At 44.1% G+C, this 20,654-nt stretch overlaps 1 protein-coding gene across 4 annotated transcripts; it reads right to left on the bottom strand.

The window, feature by feature from the left end:
- Positions 1-4,328: 4,328 nt before the first annotated feature.
- LOC109765173 (E3 ubiquitin-protein ligase RHF2A) lies at positions 4,329-20,262 on the bottom strand. 4 transcript variants are annotated; one of them, XM_020323950.4, is made up of 9 exons: positions 19,959-20,262; positions 18,696-18,862; positions 18,564-18,610; positions 17,340-17,402; positions 16,986-17,094; positions 16,499-16,884; positions 16,317-16,427; positions 15,868-16,235; positions 4,329-4,731 (listed from the first exon to the last, which is right to left on the bottom strand). In XM_020323950.4, exons 2-8 carry the CDS (start codon positions 18,834-18,836, stop codon positions 15,923-15,925), a joined length of 1,170 nt encoding a protein of 389 aa, XP_020179539.1. In that variant the 5' UTR covers positions 18,837-18,862; positions 19,959-20,262; the 3' UTR covers positions 4,329-4,731; positions 15,868-15,922. The 4 variants fall into 4 exon arrangements, with proteins under 4 accessions (XP_020179539.1, XP_045083724.1, XP_040242950.1 ...); XM_045227789.2 differs by having other exon boundaries at positions 4,329-4,748; XM_040387016.3 differs by having other exon boundaries at positions 20,069-20,235.
- Positions 20,263-20,654: the final 392 nt, after the last annotated feature.

Consider the following 20,654-nt stretch of genomic DNA (forward strand, 5'->3'; position numbering starts at 1 on the left):
CACAGGCATGGGCAACGAATAACTACGCGGCGCACATAGTGCAACATAGTGGCATATCGGGTTGCTCACCTTGGGGCCTTGGCCCGGTCGGTGGAGGAGGTAGCAGCAGGCCGGTGGGCACGACCGCGTTGGGCTAGGAACGCGTTGGGCCTTGGCGCTGAGGTCCACGCACGGTTGCATCCCACGTGTGCAACCTGATTGGTCAACGCTGGCGGCCGCTCGCTCAACCTAGAGAGGGACGAGGCCCACGCCGACAGGAGTTATAGGGCGGCGGCAGCTTGGCTCCAGCGAGAAGGTCGGTGCGGGTGCGGCTTGGGGGCGGCAAAATGGGCGATCCGGTCAGCCAACGCTGGAACCGGGCAACGGCGACCGCGAACGAAGCTCGGGGAGGCACTGATGTGTACCTGCGTGCGTCCATGGCTAGGGCTGCAAACGAGTCGAGCTCGAGCGAGTTGGAGTTGGCTCAGCTCAACTCATATGAAAATTCGAGCGAGCTCAAACTGAGTCAAGCTCATGATCGAGCTGTAGAACATGACTCGTGCTCAACTTGTAACGATCTCGAGCTAGTTTCGAGCTAAATGAGATGGTAAAAAAATATGAATCTATGGATGAAAAACTAAAAAATTAAGGTGAATATGCTGGAAACTTTGCCAAACATATAGGTTATTTAACACATAGTTGACCACGTGCCATAATGAGGCCTAAATCTTCTCTGCACTTAGTTAAGTTTCCATGTTCGTTGGTAAATAAAATGGAGAAAAATTATGGACAACATGGATGGTAATAAATTATCGTATTTCCAATTAATATAAGGCATGATTATTTAACATAATGATATTTTGTCGAGCTATCGAGCTAAAATCGAGCGAGCCAACATTGGCTCAGGATCGGCTCGTTTCTTGGTCGAGCTACATAAAGTGTTCAAACTCAGCTCGTTTCTTTTCGAGTCGGTCTCGAGTCGAGTCAAAAAACGAGTCGATCTCGAGCGGCTCACGAGCCTCGAGCTTTTCTTGCAGCCCTATCCATGGCTGCGGGGTGAGAGAGAGGAAGAAGAGAGAGATGGGGAGAAGGAAGGAGAGGTAAGGGCGCGGCCTGGCTTGGTCGGGATGGTCTCCATGGCCGGCGGCTGAGGGCGACGAGGCGCTCGGGGATGAGATCGCCATGGGGTGCAGATTGGGGGGGGGGTCGAGCCTCAGGCTCGTGGCTACGGCGGCGGTTCAGTCCGGTCCTGGGCAGGCCTGAATCTGCACTCTGCGGGCCCGCGCGGCTACAGGTGGGTGGAGGCTGCGGCTGGCGCTGCCAAGTGGCGATGGAGAGTGGGGCAGCGCGAAAAACGAGGAGGAGGACTAGGGTTCCATAATTAGAAAGGGTAGGGCTTCCTTTTATAGCAGGGGTAGCTAGGGTTGGGGTTTTGAGGGGGTTTCGGGCCGTTCGAGGGGGGTAGTGTAGGTGGGCTAGGTGGGCTGTGTAGGAGGGTGTGGCTGAGAAGAGAGGGAAGAAGAGCAGTGATACGTCTCCGTCGTATCTATAATTTTTGATTGTTTCATGCCAATATTATGCAACTTTCACATACTTTTGGCAACATTTTATATGATTTATTTGGACTAACCTATTGGTCCAGTGCCCAGTGCTAGTTCCTGTTTGTTGCATGTTTTTGTTTCGTAGAAAATCAATATCAAACAAAGTCCAAACGCGATAAAAATTTACGGAGAATTATTTTGGAATATATGTGATTTTTGGGACTTGGAATCAACGCAAACGGGGGCCCACAGTGACCACAACCCACCAGGGCGCGCCAGGGGGTGCCCGGCGCGCCCAGGTATCTTGTGCCCTCCTCGAAGGTCGGTTGGGGCCCTTCTTATGGCGCAAGAAAGATAATTTATGGAAAAAATCGTGTAAAAATTTCAGCGCAATTGGAGTTATGGATCTCCGGAAATTTAAGAAACCGTGAAGGGCCAGATCTGGGGAGCGCGAAACAGAAGAGAACAGAGAGGGAGATCCAATCTCGGAGGGGCTCCCGCCTCTCCGCCGCCATGGAGGCCATGGACCAGAGGGGGAACTCTCCTCCCATCTAGGGAGCAGGCCAAGGAAGAAGAAGAGAAGAAGGAGGGGGCTCTCTCCCCCTCTCTCCCGGTGGCGCCGGAACGCCGCCGGGGCTAGGATCGTGACGGCGATCTACATCAACAATATTGCTACCGTCAACACCAACTCTCTCCCCCTCTATGTAGCGGTGTAACCTCCCTTCTTCCCGCTCTAATCTCTACTTAAACATCGTGCTCAACTCCATATATTGTTTCCCAATGATATTTGGCTATCCTATGATGTTTGAGTAGATCTGTTTTGTCCTGTGGGTTAATCGTGATCTTAGTTGGTATGATTGTATATTTTATTTATGGTGCTGTCCTACGGTGCCCTCCGGCTCGCACAAATGTGAGGGGGCCCCGCTGTAGGGTGTTGCAATATGTTCATGATTCGCTTATGGTGGGTTGCGAGAGTGACAGAAGTTTAAACCCGAGTAAGTGGGTTGTTGCGTATGGGATAAAGAGGACTTGATACTTAATGCTATGGTTGGGTTTCACGACCTTAATGAACTTTAGTAGTTGCGGATGCTTGCTAGGGGTCCAATTATAAGTGCATATGATTCAAGTAGAGAAAGTATGTTAGCTCATGCCTCTCCCTCATATAAAATTACAAGAATGATTACCGGTACTTGTTATCGATTGCCTAGGGACAAATGACTTTCTTGTTGACAAAAGTTATCCACTTTTATTACCTTGCAATTTATTCCTAGTTTTATTCTCGCAAAGTACTCGTAGTTTTATTTTTGCAAAATAGTTTCATACTTGTTCTAGGTAAAGCAAACGTCAAGTGTGCATAGAGTTGTATCGGTGGTCGATAGAACTTGAGGAAATATTTGTTCTACCTTTAGCTCCTCGTTGGGTTCGACACTCTTATTTATCGAAGAAGGCTACAAACGATCCCCTATACTTGCGGGTTATCAAGCAGCCCGGCAACAATTTTATTTAGGAAAACGTTTGCAATTTAACCGGCTATCGTGGCGCTATAGTTTATCCGCTGGGGTATCAAACGACATGCGAATGCGACAAAATTTAGCAGGCTGTCTACCTACAATATGACAAGACCGGGCGCCAACTTTCAATCCATTCCGAGAACGCTTTATTCCTACTTAAAAAATTATTACTTCAGTGATGCAGCAGGCGTGTGCAAGTGTGGATGGTCTCAGAACGGTCAACGACGGGAACCGGCAACTAAGAATGGATGCAAGTTTTGTAAAATGACGACAGCGGAGTGCCGATGCAATGCGAATGATGCGATGATGAATACAACAAACAAATAATTAACGCAATTATCACGACAAACATGAAAGGCAACTGAAGCGTCAGTCTCGGGCTGTTACATGGTGGCTCTTAGTCATCTCCTGGACAACAAGTCACAGTGTCCTGGCTTTGTTGGGATGGAAGCGCGGCATAGGGCACTCTCGTTGTGCAAGCACTAGTACTAGTGCAGAGGTCTGGTGGTGGTGGCATGCATGATGATGATGTATATTTTCCGGTAGGTAGGGCTTTTATATTTTTGATGAGGTGGTATACCTCATGATGATGGTAAACTTACGGTGGTAGGGTTACACCCTCTTTTTGATGTAATGGTAGGATGACACCATAGTAGGTGAGATGAACTTGCGATGCCTTTAGGCATATGAATCGTGCATGCTTATGTTCATTATGTTCTTCTCAACTTATGTTGCTTGTCCTGTTTGTTGAAATCTTGTTCTACCCTAGTAGATGAGTGGTATGTGGTGCACAAGGATGGTTCCATGAGTCTACAATGCCATGAACAAGTGAATGGTTAGAAAAACTACTATTACGAAGGACCTAAGATTAGAGAAATGAAAGATGATTACTCTAAATTGGTATTCAAAGAGAAGAGCAATCATGAAATACCCAAGGTTGCAGTTCTACATCCAGTTTATTATTATTGTGTTTATTAGTATTGTGGTCTTGATGTTATCGTGTGATCAATGATTGTGTGTTCATTATTATTGTTGTGTTGTTATCGTGTGATCGTTGTAAACATGCAAACACTGATTAGGATGGTAGCCGGTAAGCTCACCACATCAGGCCAAGTGTGTGCTACCAAACACAACCTAATGCATCAACCCAGCCAAAAATCATGAAAGGCAGGCAACCAAACACCGATGGAGAAGCTGCTACCCTGATGCAAGCAATCGATTGCATGCAACAAAACATGATGCAAAACAAGATGCAAAGCGGCCAAATTTGATGCAAATAACCAAACACGCCATAAGATAACAAACTCATCCTGAGATAACAAAACTCAGTGTGTCTTCTTGCATCAGTTTGTTTACCGAGACATCAATGTCAATGCATCGAACATGCATACAATTTTTAATATAATAGCCGTGCAACAGCATCAAACTCTTAGCTGTACGAGTCGTATTTGTCAGGATTAGGCCTGCTATGGAAACTACCACATCCAATATTTATACCAGTAAACAGAAGTCTCGGAAGGATTTTTTTTAATTACAGAGATGAAACAGGAAATTAAATTGACTTCCTAGGCAATACCTCAGGCCCACTGCCCTTTCATCAAACCAATACATCAAATTCAGATTTTCTGGAGGTGATTTATGCAACAATTGAGATGGCATCATCATGTCGTTGGAGTTTCAGCTATGCCACCTGCCCATACCTGGGAATGCCACAATCCTTCCATTTGTTAGTCGAGATAAAAGACTGAATTCTACATGAGTAACCAGTTGAACTAAGGAAAACAACGGATGCAAGCAGGCGCCCACAAAAACTCCCCATGCGTACTTATTTTGTTGTGCTTATTCTATAATCTGTTGTGGAAAATTAGCCACCAAAGTAAGCAAAAGCGAGTCAACCGAACACTACAATAGGCAAAGGCAGGTTTGAGCAAATGGGATTATGATAATCCACCGCAGTGCCAAACGCAGCATAAAGCTCAATGTAGTGTGATTTTAATTTGAGATTAACATAGGATTGACTTTGGATATACTTTATTTGGGCTTGGCATCCCTAAAGGAGACGCAAAAGGTTATTAACTTATTATTTCTGCTTAACCACATACTGCTCATACTTGTTACCTCAGCCAACTCATACTATCTAATTTCCTTGTATGCAAAATGGCATGCATATATACTCCTCTGAGTACATACTCCCGCTCCTGCTCCTCATACCACCAGGGAGACTAGAATGAGATCAGGGCTTCAGATGCGATCATGAGATCAGGACATTCGGGCGATCGGATGGTAATCTTAAGGTACAAATGGATGAAGGTGGGTTTGGATGACACATTATGCATTCAGACCCCTGAGCTCAGCTTATTACATTGCGGAATGCATGAAACAAATATTTCTGTTCATGTAAAAATATTAGGAAATACAGAAAACAAGAGTCAAAATCTGCTCTAAGGTTTTTTTTTCAGAAAAAAAAATCTGCTCTATGATTGTCTGCACGGTACTGAGATAGAAATATCCCAGTGAACTTCTGAATCTGTCATCAAGAACACAAACTTGTAAATGGCCATCTCCACTTTTTGTACCCATGCTTGTTTGCAAATCTAAAAATTATACTACACATCAAAGTGTTCTTGCCTAGAAGAAGTCTTCTTTGCCTAGTAAAAACATCATCAAAGTGTTCTCTCTCCCAATGTTGGCTCACACATTGATGAATACAAGTACAGCAAACAAGACTTCATTGGATGTAAAAGCAAAGAAGCTTGCTTCAATAAAATTAATGAACAAGAAGAACGTGAGATGGACAAGAGGAGCATGACATTAAGTCTGGAATTGTCCAAGGCAAACCACACCATCCACTCGAGAAATAGATCTAGCAAAAGGGGAACATTGGAGCTACGACCAGATCTAGCAAGAGGGGAACATGGGAGCCACGCCATCCACCTCCGCCGATCTACGCCGCCGCTGCTCAAGTTGCCACTAGGGACCGGCTGCCGCCGCAGGGCTCAGCTGCAGCAGCTAAGGGCCAGCAATCAAGATGCCGTTGCGCACGCCGCTGCCGCGCCACCGCCCGGCCATGAACGCCACCCTGTACCGTAGCATTCGGCTGCGGCAGTCGAGGCACTACGCCCCTGAAATCACATGCGGAAGGCGGCGTATGTGGCTCAGCCAGAGCCAGGCCAACCTGAACTTCCCCGGCGCTGCAAAAGCCGAGGGGGCGCACTTCCTCGCCCCCGAGATGCGGATTGTTTCCCGCAAGGAGAAAGGCACATCGCCATAGCGAGGCACATCGAATTGCCGAGGAAAGGGGTAGGCTGTCATGGAGTTTGCGAAGACAAATCCGTACCTTGTGGAGGCAGAGCTTCATTTCTTCCCCAAGAAGAAGGTCAAGGAAGACGAGGAGATGGATCACAAAATCACCAACAACATCGATGGGATGTTCAAAGAGCTCAAGATGGTGGGGTACTATGTCCCCGATGAGGAGGTCAAGCCATCAAATGGCAATGACCGAAGGCAGGCCTCTCTGACGGACCACAAGGGGTGATTGACCTTGACAACGAGGAGGACAACGAAGAACTCATCAAGTACCAGGCGTAATGATTTCTGATGGTCTACTGTAGTAGTATGGAGGTAGTAGTTCCGGTCGATCCTAGTGTTGTTGAATTATATTGTTTGAAATGTTCAATGTTGAACCAGAGTTTGAAATTTCAAAATGTGGAATGCATGTTCAAGTGATCATTTTTAGGGCGCCACTTTGACATCACCGTTAAAGCAACAACCATCTTGGTGATGTAAAATTTTCTCCCCTACCCTACATGAGTTTTTACATCACCACATTTTTCATCACCTGTTGGAGATGCTCTAAAGTGCCCCAAAGTGACCTCCATGAAAAATTCCATTACATTACTTACACATAAACTACTTTTGTACATAAAAACGGTATACTGCATAGACTAAGGGCTCTGACCATATTTTTTATGTGAGAGTGAATAATTAATAAGGTATATTGGAAATGATAAAGACATTTGTCTAAGAGGTATATTGAATGTGAGAGTGTACAACAACAACAACAAAGCCTTTAGCCCCAAAAAATTTGGGGTAGGCTAGAGGTGAAACCCTTAAGATCACGCAACCAACTCATGGTTCTGGCACCTGGATAGCAAGCTTCCACGCACCCCTGACGATGGCTAGTTCTTTGGTGATACTCCAGTCCTTCAGATCTCTCTTTACGGACTCTTCCAATGTCAAGTTCGGTCTACCCCAACCTCTCTTGAAATTATCAGCACGCTTTAGCCGTCCGCTATGCACTGGAGCTTCTGGAGGCCTGAGCTAAATATGCCCAAACCATCTCAGACGATGTTGGGCAAACTTCTCTTATATCAGTGCTACCCCAACTCTATCTCATATATCATCATTCCGGACCCGGTCCTTCCTTGTGTGGCCACACATCCATCTCAACATGCGCATCTCCGTCACACTTAACTGTTGAACATGTCGCCTTTTAGTCAGCCAACACTCAGCGCCATACAACATTGCGGGTCCAATCGCCATCCTATAGAACTTGCCTTTTAGTTTTTGTGGCACTCTCTTGTTACAGAGAAGCCACAAGCTTGGCGCCACTTCATCCATCCAGCTTTGATTCGATGGTTCACATCTTCATCGATATCCCCATCCTTCTAAAGCATTGACCTCAAATATTGAAAGGTGTCCTTCTGAGGCACCACCTGTCCATCAAGGCTAACCTCCTCATCCTCATGCCTAATAGTACTGAAACCACAATTCATCGTGTATATTTATTTATATATATGTATATATATATACAACCGGTCTATTATGCTAATATTAGCAGAATAGTTATTCTGACAACACTTCCGCACTGCATGCTCAACGCGAGGGCACTGCACTTTCAATAGCAAAGGTACTGCAATACAGAGACTAGTGAATTTCCCGTCGCAAAAAACTGCACGCGGTGTTTTCTCGGTACTATTTTCGCTCCAGTTTTTAAACCGTTTGTCGGAACGAGGCGTATAATATACTGTTGAAAAGCTATGGATTAGGCGCAACTTCGCCATGTTGAAATTTTTTCAAGATTCATCCCGGTTTAAGAGCAGTTTCGAAAAGAGTGCAGCTCACGACGAGTGGCAGCGAGCGTTTTTTCACTTTTTTTCTAAACCGCTTGTCGGAACGAAGCAAATGATACACGGTTGGAAAGATATCGTTGAGGCGCATCTTTTTCATATCTATTATTTTCTCTAATTCGTTACGGTTTAAGAGCAGTTTCAAATTTACTAAATCGCGGAATTGTGTTTTCCAAAAATAAAATAAAATTCGGTACTGTTTTCAGTCCAGTTTTTTAACCGTTTGTCGAAACGATGTGTGTAATACGCCATTGGAAAGCTATGGACGAGGCGCAACTTTCATATGTACAAATGCTTTTGAGATTCCTTACGGTTTTGAGTTAATTTTGAAAATCGTGTGGCGGACGACGAGTGGCAGCGGCTGTTTTTTCATGAAATTTTTACAAATCGCTGGTCGGAATGATTCAAGTGATACGGCGTTGGAAAGATATCAACGAAACGCGACTTTTTCATGTAGAACACTCTAATTCCTTACGGTTTAAGAGCAGTTTTAAAATTACCGAAATGCGGACACTCTGTTTTTCGTGACACCAAAATCGACGAGTGAACCGCATCAGACAGAAAACTGCACTGCTTCAGACTAAACACCGCACTGCATCAGACAGGAAAGTACACTGCATCATTTCTTTTGTCAAACTTAATTTTTCTCAAACGAGGAAGCAAAGTGCGCTTCACATCGAGCGTAAGTGAACCGCAACACTATCGAGAAGTGAACCGCATTACTCTTTTGTCGTTTTCCTAACATTTTTTCGTACTTCACATTGGACGTAAATGAACCGCAACACTACCAAAGGTGAACTGCATTACTTTTTCTTATTTCCCTATTTTTCTTTACGATTTCAATTTTGGGTCTACGTGAACCACAACACTTTTGAAAGTGAACCGCAAGCACTCTCGAAAGTGAACCGCATTAGTTTCTCTACTATTTTAAACGTCTTCAACGAACACAATATAAACTTTTGTAAATACATTTTTTCTCCAAATGAAGTGTACTTCAAAGTCCTTCAGAGCGGATTTTTATAAGACCGGAGTGCACTACATTTTTCTCTCTTTCTTTTTTCTCTATGGAGTTTTTGGTATTCCCATAGTGCATTGTGTATATTTTTTTGGTTAATAATGAAATATGCACTGCGAGGACGAGGCAAGTGCAGTGCATTTTTTGTTTGCACATTACACACAAGCATTCATCCACATCCATTTTCTACTCTCATTTCCTCTCTACATTCTTTTCAAACAATAAAACTTCGTTACTGAGTGCACATCAAACAAAAACTGAAAATAATTTTGGGTCCCTGGATTTTTTGGGCAACAAGACACAATGGAGTTCATTTTTTCATTTGTGTGTGTCGAAGATGTGGGATTGCAGTGCGGAGGCCTTTGGACGGCCTGGTCACGGCGCCGGCTTCCCCCCACGAGAGCACCTCCTCTGTCCCTCCACGAACTGCAAACGAGAGCATGGCCAAGTACAGAGAGTGGCTACTAAACTGCAATAGGAACGGTCCTGAAGCACCTCAGCGTCAAGGTGGGGAAACCACCAGTGAAATGCACGCCATGCGAGGGGATGGAAACAGGGGCAGAACGACTGCACTGCAAGAAAGGAATTGGGAAGGAATTCAACAAAGATGAAAACTCCACGGCTACATGGCGCTTTGTCAATTTTGCAGCAACGATGAAGCAGGGCGGAGGAAGGGAGCACCTCGGCTGCGCAGGGGAGGAGGTGCGCCTCGGCTGCAGATGGCAAGCTAGATAGGCAGAGCCCGTCGTCGCTACGGCCGGTCGCCGTCCCGTGGCAGAAGCAAAGGGGAGGTAGGCCAGAAGAAGTGGTCCGGCGGCGCCGACTTGATCCAGATCGAGGATGAGCTGCGGATCCGGGCATGGGGGATGAGTGACGCCGGGCAAGGGCGACACGAGACCAGGCTGAGGGCACTGGGAGGTGCGGCCAACTGCGGCGCCGGCGGGGGAAGAAGCCGGATACGGGTGGGGCGGCGCCGACGGGGGAAGAAGGTGGATCGGGTAAGGTCAGGGCCGGCGGGGGAAGAAGTGGATTGGGGGAGGGCGGCGCAGGCGGGGAAGGTGGATGGGGGGAGGGCGGCGCCGGCGGGGGAAGAAGGTGGATCGATGGAGGACGGCGCCGGTGGGGCAGAAAGTGGATCGGGGAAGGGGAATCATGGCAGATGGAGGTGGGGTGCGCCGGAGGAAGGAGGCAGGTGGGGGTTGGTGGGAAGAAATCGTGGGGTGTGGGGGCAAGTGGTGGTGTTAGCAGAATAAGAAACTGATGTGCAGAATAAGACTCTTAAGACCTCGTTTGACAGGGGAGGTTTTGCAGTCCCAGAGTGGAGGGGGATCTGAGGGGATTTGGTTAATCCCTCTCTTCCACCCAATCCCCTCAATTCCCCACTAATCCCTCCCCTCCTCATAAACCCCTCTATTTGGTTAAACCTCCTACAACAGCAGCAGCAAAGCAAGGGTCCAGTTCCATGGGTGCCTTGGGGGGTTTTCTGTACCACATGGATTGAGGGGGGTTCGTGGGGAACGGAGAGGATTGGCCTGCTCAATCCCTACGTGTCAAATGGGCTGACAAGGATTTCTAGGGATTTTGAACCCTGCGAGGATATTCCCCTCCAAACCTCCCCAAACCTCCTCCACCAAACAAGGCCTAAGGGGTGTTATCATAATATATATATATATATATATATATATATATGACAAATGTTTCCTACAAGCAGTGGTAGTTACCACTACTTGCGTTTTGTATGTTGTATGTAGTATCTGTCGAACCCGAGAGTATGTACGTGTAGTATGTAGTATATAACAATGATTAGATAGTATATATATACTAATTTTTAGGTAGTATGTACCATTTTTTGAGTATGCTCTTTTTTACGTACAAATATGTACGTATTTCACAAATATAACAATAACTATGGGCTCATATGCAATTTGTTCATGTAACTTGCTTTGAAATATCTTAGATATAGTATATGAACATATTTAAAATAATAAAATAGTATATATAGTACCACATGATAGTATATGAGACATGTGGGGTAACTACCACCGGGTGGTAGGATGGATTTTCCCTATATATATATATATATATATATATATATATATATATATATATATATAACACTAAACTAAGCGTGAGTGTAGAATAGCTTATTCTACACCCCAGTAACGGTACATACAAAATATAGTAACACACTAAGCAATATATAGTAATTTTCGTAAAAATGTACTAAATTACAAACTTGGGTAGCAAAAAAAATATTTTCTGGATTTACTACATTTTATACACTGTTTTACTAGATTTTGTATATAGCATTATTAGGGGGTGTAGAATATATATATATATATATATATATACACGCTATTCTAAACGTGAGTGTAAAATAGCTTATCCTACACCCTAGTAACGCGGTATAGAAAATATAGTAAATTATGAACTTGTATGGTAAAACAAATATTTTTAGAATACACGCTATTCTAAGCACGCTTCCTTATAGTGCGCTCTAGCTTAGTTTAGCAAAACTAAGCCAGAGCGCATGCTCCGGCCTAGCACAGTCGCACGCGCCCACCCATCCCATTGTTTGTGTGGTAAGAAAGCATCGTAATTAAGTGGTTGGAACTAGTAATGAGAAAAACACCATCGAAGTGGCCCTGTTGGTGAAACCATCGTAACTGATGAAGGGAAAGTAGTAACGAAAGGAATAGTCCTTACTAGAACTTACCATGAAAGTATGTTTGCCTTTAAAAGAAAAGGAAATTACCACAACGCACGTCATTGTCATTCCTCCGTATAAACAACTAATATTCCTAATTAGCCTATCCTAACCAGGGTGCGGTTTAATCCATTAGTTTGTGCTTTGTTTTTTCACAACTATTAATGAAGTATCGGACCCTCCTGCTCCTAATTAGCCTAGCCTAACGAGGGTGCAGTTTAATCATGCATGTGCATGGTGGAGTGGTGTGTGGCAGCCCGTAACCCAAGTACTTCCATTACTACATATGCCAAACAATATTACTGGGGAGGATTTCATTTTGTGCGAGGTGAAGGGGTGTGTGGCAGCGGGTAACCAAATTAACTTCGTTACCACGTTTCCCCAACAGTTTTACTGGAGTGGATTTAATTATGTGCGAGACAGAATGATGTGACGAAGGAAGTAATGCAGTTAATTGCATTACTATCATTTCCCAAAGAAAAAAATTGCATTACTATCATTGCCTAGTTCTTTTACTGGTGTGTGGTCGTTGGTAACCCAATTACTACATTACTACATTAGCAAAGAAATTTTACTACTAGGTGCTTTTAAGTCTTCACAGGGCGGAGGTGTTGGGCGTGGAGGTAGTAACAGATTTAATTATTTTACTTCTTCTGCCCGTGATTTTACTAGCATTAGCTATACGACCCACTTGATTGGCCGAGGGGCATGCGCAGCGAGCGTTTATCGGCCGGAGCGTAGAATTAGATTCTGCACTCACGCACACTTTAGCACCACCGTATATACTAGCTTATTCTACACTAATGCTATTCTAAACGTAAGTGTAGAATAGCTTATTTTACACCCCTATTAACGCCATATACAAAATCTAGTAAATCGGTGTATAAAATGTAGTATTCGGAAAATATTTATTTTACTACCCAAGTTTGTAATTTACTACATTTTTATGAAAATTACTATATTTTACATAGTGTGTTACTATATTTTGTACCTACCGTTATTGGGGTGTAGAATAAGCTATTCTACATTCTACACTTACACTTAGTTTACTTTTAGTAAATTATGTAGGACACCTAGGTGCCTGGGCACCTTGTTCGGGTCCAACCCGTTAATGCATTAAATGAGAAACAACGTGCATTAGTATTGATTTGTTTCCTGTTACATTCGCATCCTTGAAGCATTATAATTTATTTTCAAATTTACTTGCCTGCTCTATTTGGAGGCAACTCCCACGCATGAAAATCCAAATTAATCATACACACATGTACATATTATTAGACCGCGATACTAGTTATTATAATACATAGACACTAGTTGGGTATTATACCTAATAAACATATATACGTGTTGATGATATGACTAACAAAAATATACACACACATGAAGTATTATACCTAATAAAGACACACACATACCACACGCCTGCGCTCAACCCACTTCCTGGCAATTTCCATGGACTCTGCATGTGGAATCTCAAGGGGATCACACTGATCCAGATCTGCCCAAAGGTGTTGCAGCTCATTCACATACACCAGCACGCTTTTGTCACCTTGACGAACAGCATGAATCTTGTCTTCAGTTTGAGACATGAGCATCGGGTTTCCCTTACCGGAATACCACGTGGACAGCATGCTCCACACGACAGAAGCAGTTGGCAATGCCTCAACAGACATTGCAATGGCTGGAATCAAGGAGTTCAACATCCATGCCAAAATCAGTGAGTCGGTAACACTCCACTTCTTCCATTCTCTGGGCTCGCCTTGTCAGCCGGTTCTTCAACCGTTCCAAGAACATACTCTGTCAGGCCCTTTGTCTTCAAGATCAACAAGGCCCGCCTCGACCAACTCAGGTAGCTGCTCACACCATTCAGCTTGACATCATTTGGCATGAGCTCAAGCTTGAACACCTGATCCGCGTGGGGCACAACGATGGTGCCACTTGCAGGAGGTAACCCCTCGGCAGCTTTCGCACTCATGAGCTGCGCGAGTTTCTCTAGGGCGGCAGTGAGTTCAGCCCCATGATGGCCTCCTCTCTTCTTCTTCAACCAGCAGCAGAGAAAAAAAAATCAACCACAGCAGTAGCAGCACCCGCAGGTCAGCAGCTGCAGACGAGCAAAGGACCTTGGCCTCCAATAGTACCAGTCCCAGCAGCAGCCCTCAGCAGAAGCACAACCAACAGCAAGCAGCAGCAAGCACCAGTACAACACTCCTCTTCTCTTCAACCAGCGGAAACAGCAGTTCAGCAGCTTCGGCGGCAAATTCAGCAGCAGCAGCACGGCAGAACAGTAGAGGATCTCGTCTTGCCCGCAGCAGGGGAACTTGACCTGCCCGCAGCTTCTTCTCAGGCTCCGCCGCGCGAGTCCCCCGTGCAGCCGCCTCTCCTCTCCAGCTCTACTAGCTTCAGCGCCCCTCCGTGCGCTCCACACAGCCCCGCCGCGCTCGCACGTCCCATGCGCAGCCGCGCGAGCAACTACCCTGCCACAGCAGCGCGAGCAGGCTCCTCCCGCCTGACCCCACCGGGCCCCACCGCCTCGCCGGCGAGCGACTACACCGGCGCCGCCGCAACCTGGCTCGATACCATGTTGAATCGGGAGAATACCTGTGCGTATGTGTGAGTGGCGGCTGAGGCTTCTCTCATGTATGACTCACGCACCTCTCCAGACAGGTGTCTGGTGCTCTCATCTATGTCAGATACACATGGGCTTGGGCCCTATGCCAACAGTGGGATGGGCTAGGCCCCCATACCGGTCAACAATTTCTCTCCCTTATTATGTCAAGACCCCAATAGGTCCATGTTATTTATTTCAACATAACATCGATCTGTTTTGCCGTTTGTTCCCCATCTCATTCTTGCCTACAATGATCTTAGTGCTTACAGAACCACATCGTGTTTGAAAGTGGTCAATCCTAAGTCGTCTCTCTCTCTCGGCATAAGATGAGAATATTTTTCCCTTGCTAGGTTTTGGCAAGGTGTGCATGCGTGGTTATCGATGGTTTCTTCCATCTCCAATTTTATTTGTCGAGGTGTTCATTTGCAATTCAGATCGGCACTGGTACGAAAGAAAGACGGATCGTGCACTATTGATCAAGGTTTCGCTCTAAATAGCATTTAAAATGGTTAAGAGATAAAATAAAATCATATTCGAATTGCACATATTTTTCTAATCAAATTTCATATATAGCATGTTAAAATTAGAGTTAGGGTTTAAAAGATATGAATGTTTTAAAAAAGCATTTGTTCTCGATGGATTGCGGGTTAATTACCGCAAAAGGCATGGTGTTTCCTATAAAAATGCAAAAAAAACGATTTGTTTGTCACTTTAGTGAATTGCAGGTTCATTACCAGGAATTGTAGGGGGTTTTCTGTAAAAATAAAAACAAAGGGACTTTGTTTCACTGGACGCAATTATCTTAAGGTATTTCTAAAAACAAAGGGAGGCACGTTATGTACTTTTTTTCACAATCATAACGTGCCCCCTTTTGTTTCACTGGTAAAAGGGCGCGATTATCTTAAGGTACTTATAAAAACAAAGGGGGGCACAATCATAACGTGCCCCCCTTTGTTTCACCGGAAAATCGCGTCCTTTTACCATTGGGAGTTTCTCCATTCATTAGTGGTAACTAACTCTGAGATTTTTTTTACTACAATTAGCAAAGCTTTTACCATAAGGTGGCAAGAGGTTGGTTGGTCGTGCGCATGATGTCTAACTAGAGCATAGAATTAGCGCTTTTGCGCTCAGGCTTCATAACCTAAGTTAGCACTAAACTACCGCATTAGTAAGGCAAGACAATCAGTTGGCTATATTGTTGTTATCTTCTACTACCTTAAGATAAATAGTATAATCTAACGCAAGACAGTCAGTTGGATATATTGTTGTTATCTTCTACTACCTTAAGATAAATAGCATAATCAAAATAATTCACAGGTCTAGCAACATAGATCACAAGTTCACAGCCAACATTTTTTCGGTAGAAAGATGTAATACCTTTGAAGATGAAGAATGGGCACATGCAGGCCTTCTTCAGAAACAGTAGCATGCACTAATTTGAACCAGACGTGGTCACACAAGGGGTAGAAGTGTTGCTAGTACTCGTAGTAGTATTAGAGTTACTTTCGTTAACCCTCTCATTGCTTGGTTCTGTAGTGAGACAAACTTCAGAAGTAGATGTTGTTGGGCTATAGCTTGGTCTACCACTTCCTCTAGTTTCCAAACGCTCCATCATCCTCGATACAGATGCAATTCCATTATTAACTTCGCGTCTCACTTCAGAACCAAGATCAGACACAGATGAGTTACGTGAAAAAAGCCTCTCCTTCCACCCTCGAGTACTTTTTGTAATAGATTCTTTGTACCTGAATTGCATAAAAGGTTAAGCCGCTTTAAGAAAAATATTTATTAAATTATAAGGAATACGTCCAAATAAATTTACGTACTTCGAGGAGACAGCATTTAAGCGCAACTTTAGAGAATCTGAGAAAGACTGAACATCTGATGGCCCAGCCCTGTCATTACCTACTGGAGTTGATTGTCCAGAGGAATGTCTCCTGATAACAGCAGAATCATCACATAATTTGATCACCAAAAATATTAGCATAGGCTGTATAGCTCAGTTTACCTGTTGAAAAACCTAGGACTGGATACGGGGGTACTATTTCCAGATGAAACAACAGCATCTTGTTCAGCATCATAGGTAAGGACCCCCGGACTTTGGTTGCCTGCTTCTTCAATGGGATTAGCATGTGGTGGTAAGTCACCAACTCTGGGAACAAGAATCCTCAAGTCGTCAGCACCTTCCCCTTGAGCGGAAGATGATGAAACAGAGCCAGCAGGAGTATTTGGATGTGCAGAGAAAACCAAGAACTGTGGGCTGCCATGAGAGCCAGATCGGTTCCTCTGCCCCTCTCTTCTGCCATGTTGGTGTGACCTTCCCATTGCTGCAGCAGCAGCTAGGTGTTGCAGTATACGCTCTTCAAGTTCAGCATCATTACCAACAACAGGTAACTGCACATGATCACCATTTGAATTAGGATAACATAAGGAAAAGCACTTCACTGGTCAAAGCAGAAGAAATATGTCACAACAATTAGTTCCAGAATACATACATGCTGCACTTCGAAATCACCAAGAGCAGGATGATGAAATATAGTCGTATTTCGAGTTTGATTGGTTCTTATATTCCTCTCCCGCTCTACTGCCTCAAGAAGCTCTTGACTGAGATATTAGTACAGCCATAGTTAGAAAAAATTCTACTCCCTCCGTCCCGTATTAAGTGACGCTCAAATGGATGTATCTAGCACTATTTCAGTGCTAGATACATCCGTTTGAGCATCAATTAATATAGTGCTAGATACATCCATTTGAGCGTCAATTAATATGGGACGGAGGGAGTACATGTTGAACAACATGTTTGGCATTTGAATATCCAATTAATATCAATATATATTTCCAGCACTTGCCTGGTAGGATCCTTCATACTGACAGGCTGCCAGCACATAGGGCACTGAGAACTTCTTTGACACCTACAAAAATACTACCAATCATTAATGTATAATGCACAAATATTTGAATAGGGAAAAAACAGTCCAAGCAATGGCCATATCAAAGCAGTTCTATACACGCTCAATTAAACTGTAGAACATCCCAAGGGTACTTTCCAAGTGAAATAGTTTTCCAGTAAATTCCCCAGTAGCTTCCAGTGAAGTACCACCTCTGTAACTTAATGTAAGACATTTTTTGACACTATGACAGTATCAAAAAAAACATCTTATATTAAGTTACGGAGGGAGTATAAAATTTCACTAGCTATAGTATCAAATTATATTTGGCATATTGCAAGATCAGCAGAAGTGTTGCAAACCTTGTAGGCATGTACACCTCATACTTATGATACATACAGTACAAAATATGTGAAAGCTAAGTTACAGTTGTGTAATCATCCATTAATGAAAACAAGCAGTTATGGAGTTATAGTATGCATGTAGTTATGTTGTTCATTTTCGACCGCAAAAAAGTTAAGTACGGTATAAAAATTAGCCACATGAAAAGAAATATCAGTAGATTGGTAGTCAAAAAATACTACAACAATGTATCTTTAAGATTGTTAACATACAACGTCCAAAATCGATCACAAAAATATATGTCCTTGAAAACAGTGAAGACATGTACAGGCGGACATCTCAATAATTCGATGAAGTACTATTGCCAATACACAAGCAAATCATATAGGATTTGCACCCAGGAAAACAGTACTGGAACAAGCCATCAGCAGAACGCTACTAAGTAAAAAACAAGATTTTTAGGGGCAGGAAAAGAACAATTAATCAGACTCAAGCTGGCCAATCCAGCAACTGCAAACCGAACAACTGACCTAAAGCGTACCAGAAGAAAACAGTAACAGTCTATCTAGCTCATCTAGCATGCATGTCGAAAAAATGGTAACCTACTAGGTCAATTTAGAGATATATGTATGGTTCACATAAAACCTTTTTTACGAAGGGAAGAGTAAAGTCTATTTTAAATCAAAACTTCAATTTAACAGAAGACGAGCAGATTTCATAGTTCTATTAACCATTAGATTCAGGAGCCATATGAGTTCCAGATGGAAATAGGTACAGAGCGCACAACAAAAATATATAAGGTGGCCACAAGTCATGAGCTGCATATTAAAGTCAGTATCATACCATTCAAGAATGCATTGGAGATGGAACTCATGTTTGCAACCTGTCAACTGGAAAATAAGAAATCGTAACAAAACGGTTAGAAGCTGACCTCTGAGCAAACAAAATAACCGAATTGAAGAAATGACAACTTACTGTGGAAGGATCACTCTCACAGAAAGCCTCAAGACAAATGCTACATGCATCATCACATGCATCCTGGACCCCACCCTCTACAAAGGCTGCAGGCGATGTCAAACTCTCCATCTTGGCTTTCTCATCAGTTCCAGATGCCATTGCAAAGGAAAAAACAGCCCTGGTATCTAGAAAATGGATGTAAAAATAAAGGCACAAAATTAACACTTCAAAACATCCTAGCACTAATAACATAGAGATGAGAGTGAACATGTTCACTCTGACACAAGAAACCAGTTCATAACTGATTTAGCAACAACAGAAAAAAAAGTGGTGATATACAAACCGAATCCAAAAGCAAATGGTGCCAATATTTTTAATGAGACTGTGTAAAGTAGAACACTACATTAAATGTTATACCAGTCAAAAAACCAATCTAAATCCGCATAACAACATCCAATTCACAGGCCACCATGTTCCATTTCAAGTTAAACGGGCTATATTTAGTTACATAATAAGAATTGAACAAGTTTTAGATAAAACTATGTTGTCCCTGGTTATACTAGAAAGCCAAATAGGCAAAGAAAGTAACAAGTTTATGCTAGGATTACCAGCTTACAGTAAAGCATTCAAAACGAGCTGAACCATCAAGCATCCAAAAGGTGAAAGAAGTACAGAAAATTATGTTGTCCATGTACTGAGACATTGCATAAATAATTCTGTTACAAAATGCTAAAGAACCTCATCTAAAATTGGCACCATTTTATTGGAATAGTCTAACTCATCCAATTAGCAAAACAGAAGGACCACATAAGTCATTACTTAACAGTTAACATTATGTCATCAGTGATCACACACCGGCAAGAGGAAGAGGACCGCTATTTAGTAAGTAGTGGCTCAATCAGCTGCACTTGTCGCAAATTTATTTATAGCCCCTCACTGAGATAAAATCAAATGTAAAGCAAAAACACAACCGACAAAATTTGCATCGCATTAAGCACTTAGTGAGCTCAAACGTCTCGAATCATGATCCAAGATACCCTATCAACTCGAAGCGGAACACTAGGTTAAAATAGAAATTGCCAAATTGCCAAACAAAATACGCTACATATCGTAGAGAGAAAGCGCCAATTATCCGCTAATCGAACCCCGATTCACAGTTCGAACCAAAAACCCAACTATACTCAAAAACACCAGCTACCTAGCACATCGCCTGGAATTTCCCCACATCCAAACCCCGTGCTGAACACCGTAGAAGCAAAGCCTAGCAGCCAAGATGTTTACCGACTGTTCACAACCCCGAATCGGGGATGGCTCGCCGTCCGATCACGATCGCGACGAACAAAAAAGGTGGGGAGCGCGGGCTAGCTCGGCGAGGGTCCTCCTGATCTTACTGGGCAGGGCAGGGCGCCGACGAGACGCCTGAGGGTCGACCCGATTCGATGCGTGGATGAGCACGGAACCCTCTGTCTCCCTCTCGCTTTCTCTCTCGTCTCTGTGTGAGCGAGACAGTGGGGGAAAGGGGAGGAAGGGAGGAGAAAGCTATTGCCAACAAACGCGTGCTTCATTTCCACTCGGCCCCCGCCTTACCAATGGGCCCCGCTCCTCTGACCACCTCACTTCGGGGTTCACGCGCCCTCTCACGCGCATGACCTCACCGTAAACCACTAACGCGTGGGGTAAGTCAAGTGTTATCCAGAGATAAGAAAGGAACGTCTCACGGGCGCTCCTCAGAGCTTACGCATTCTCGGCTGTCGAATCGAGAGCTTGATGCGATTTGGACCGCCCGATCTCGCTTCGGGACGATCTCGACCGTCGGATCAAAACTGAGGCCGTCGCAATGAACCGTGTGCGTCCGGTCGTGCCACCGCGCGTAAATAGTCTGCCCCGCCGGGGGCATTTTCTTCATTTCACGCACTAGGGGTATAAAAGGGCGGCTCGCGTGGAGATGACCTAGCAGCCTCGTCCTCCTCCCGCACA

The sequence above is a fragment of the Aegilops tauschii genome, chromosome 4 (assembly GCF_002575655.3).
Source record: "Aegilops tauschii subsp. strangulata cultivar AL8/78 chromosome 4, Aet v6.0, whole genome shotgun sequence".
Classification (NCBI taxonomy): domain Eukaryota; kingdom Viridiplantae; phylum Streptophyta; class Magnoliopsida; order Poales; family Poaceae; genus Aegilops; species Aegilops tauschii.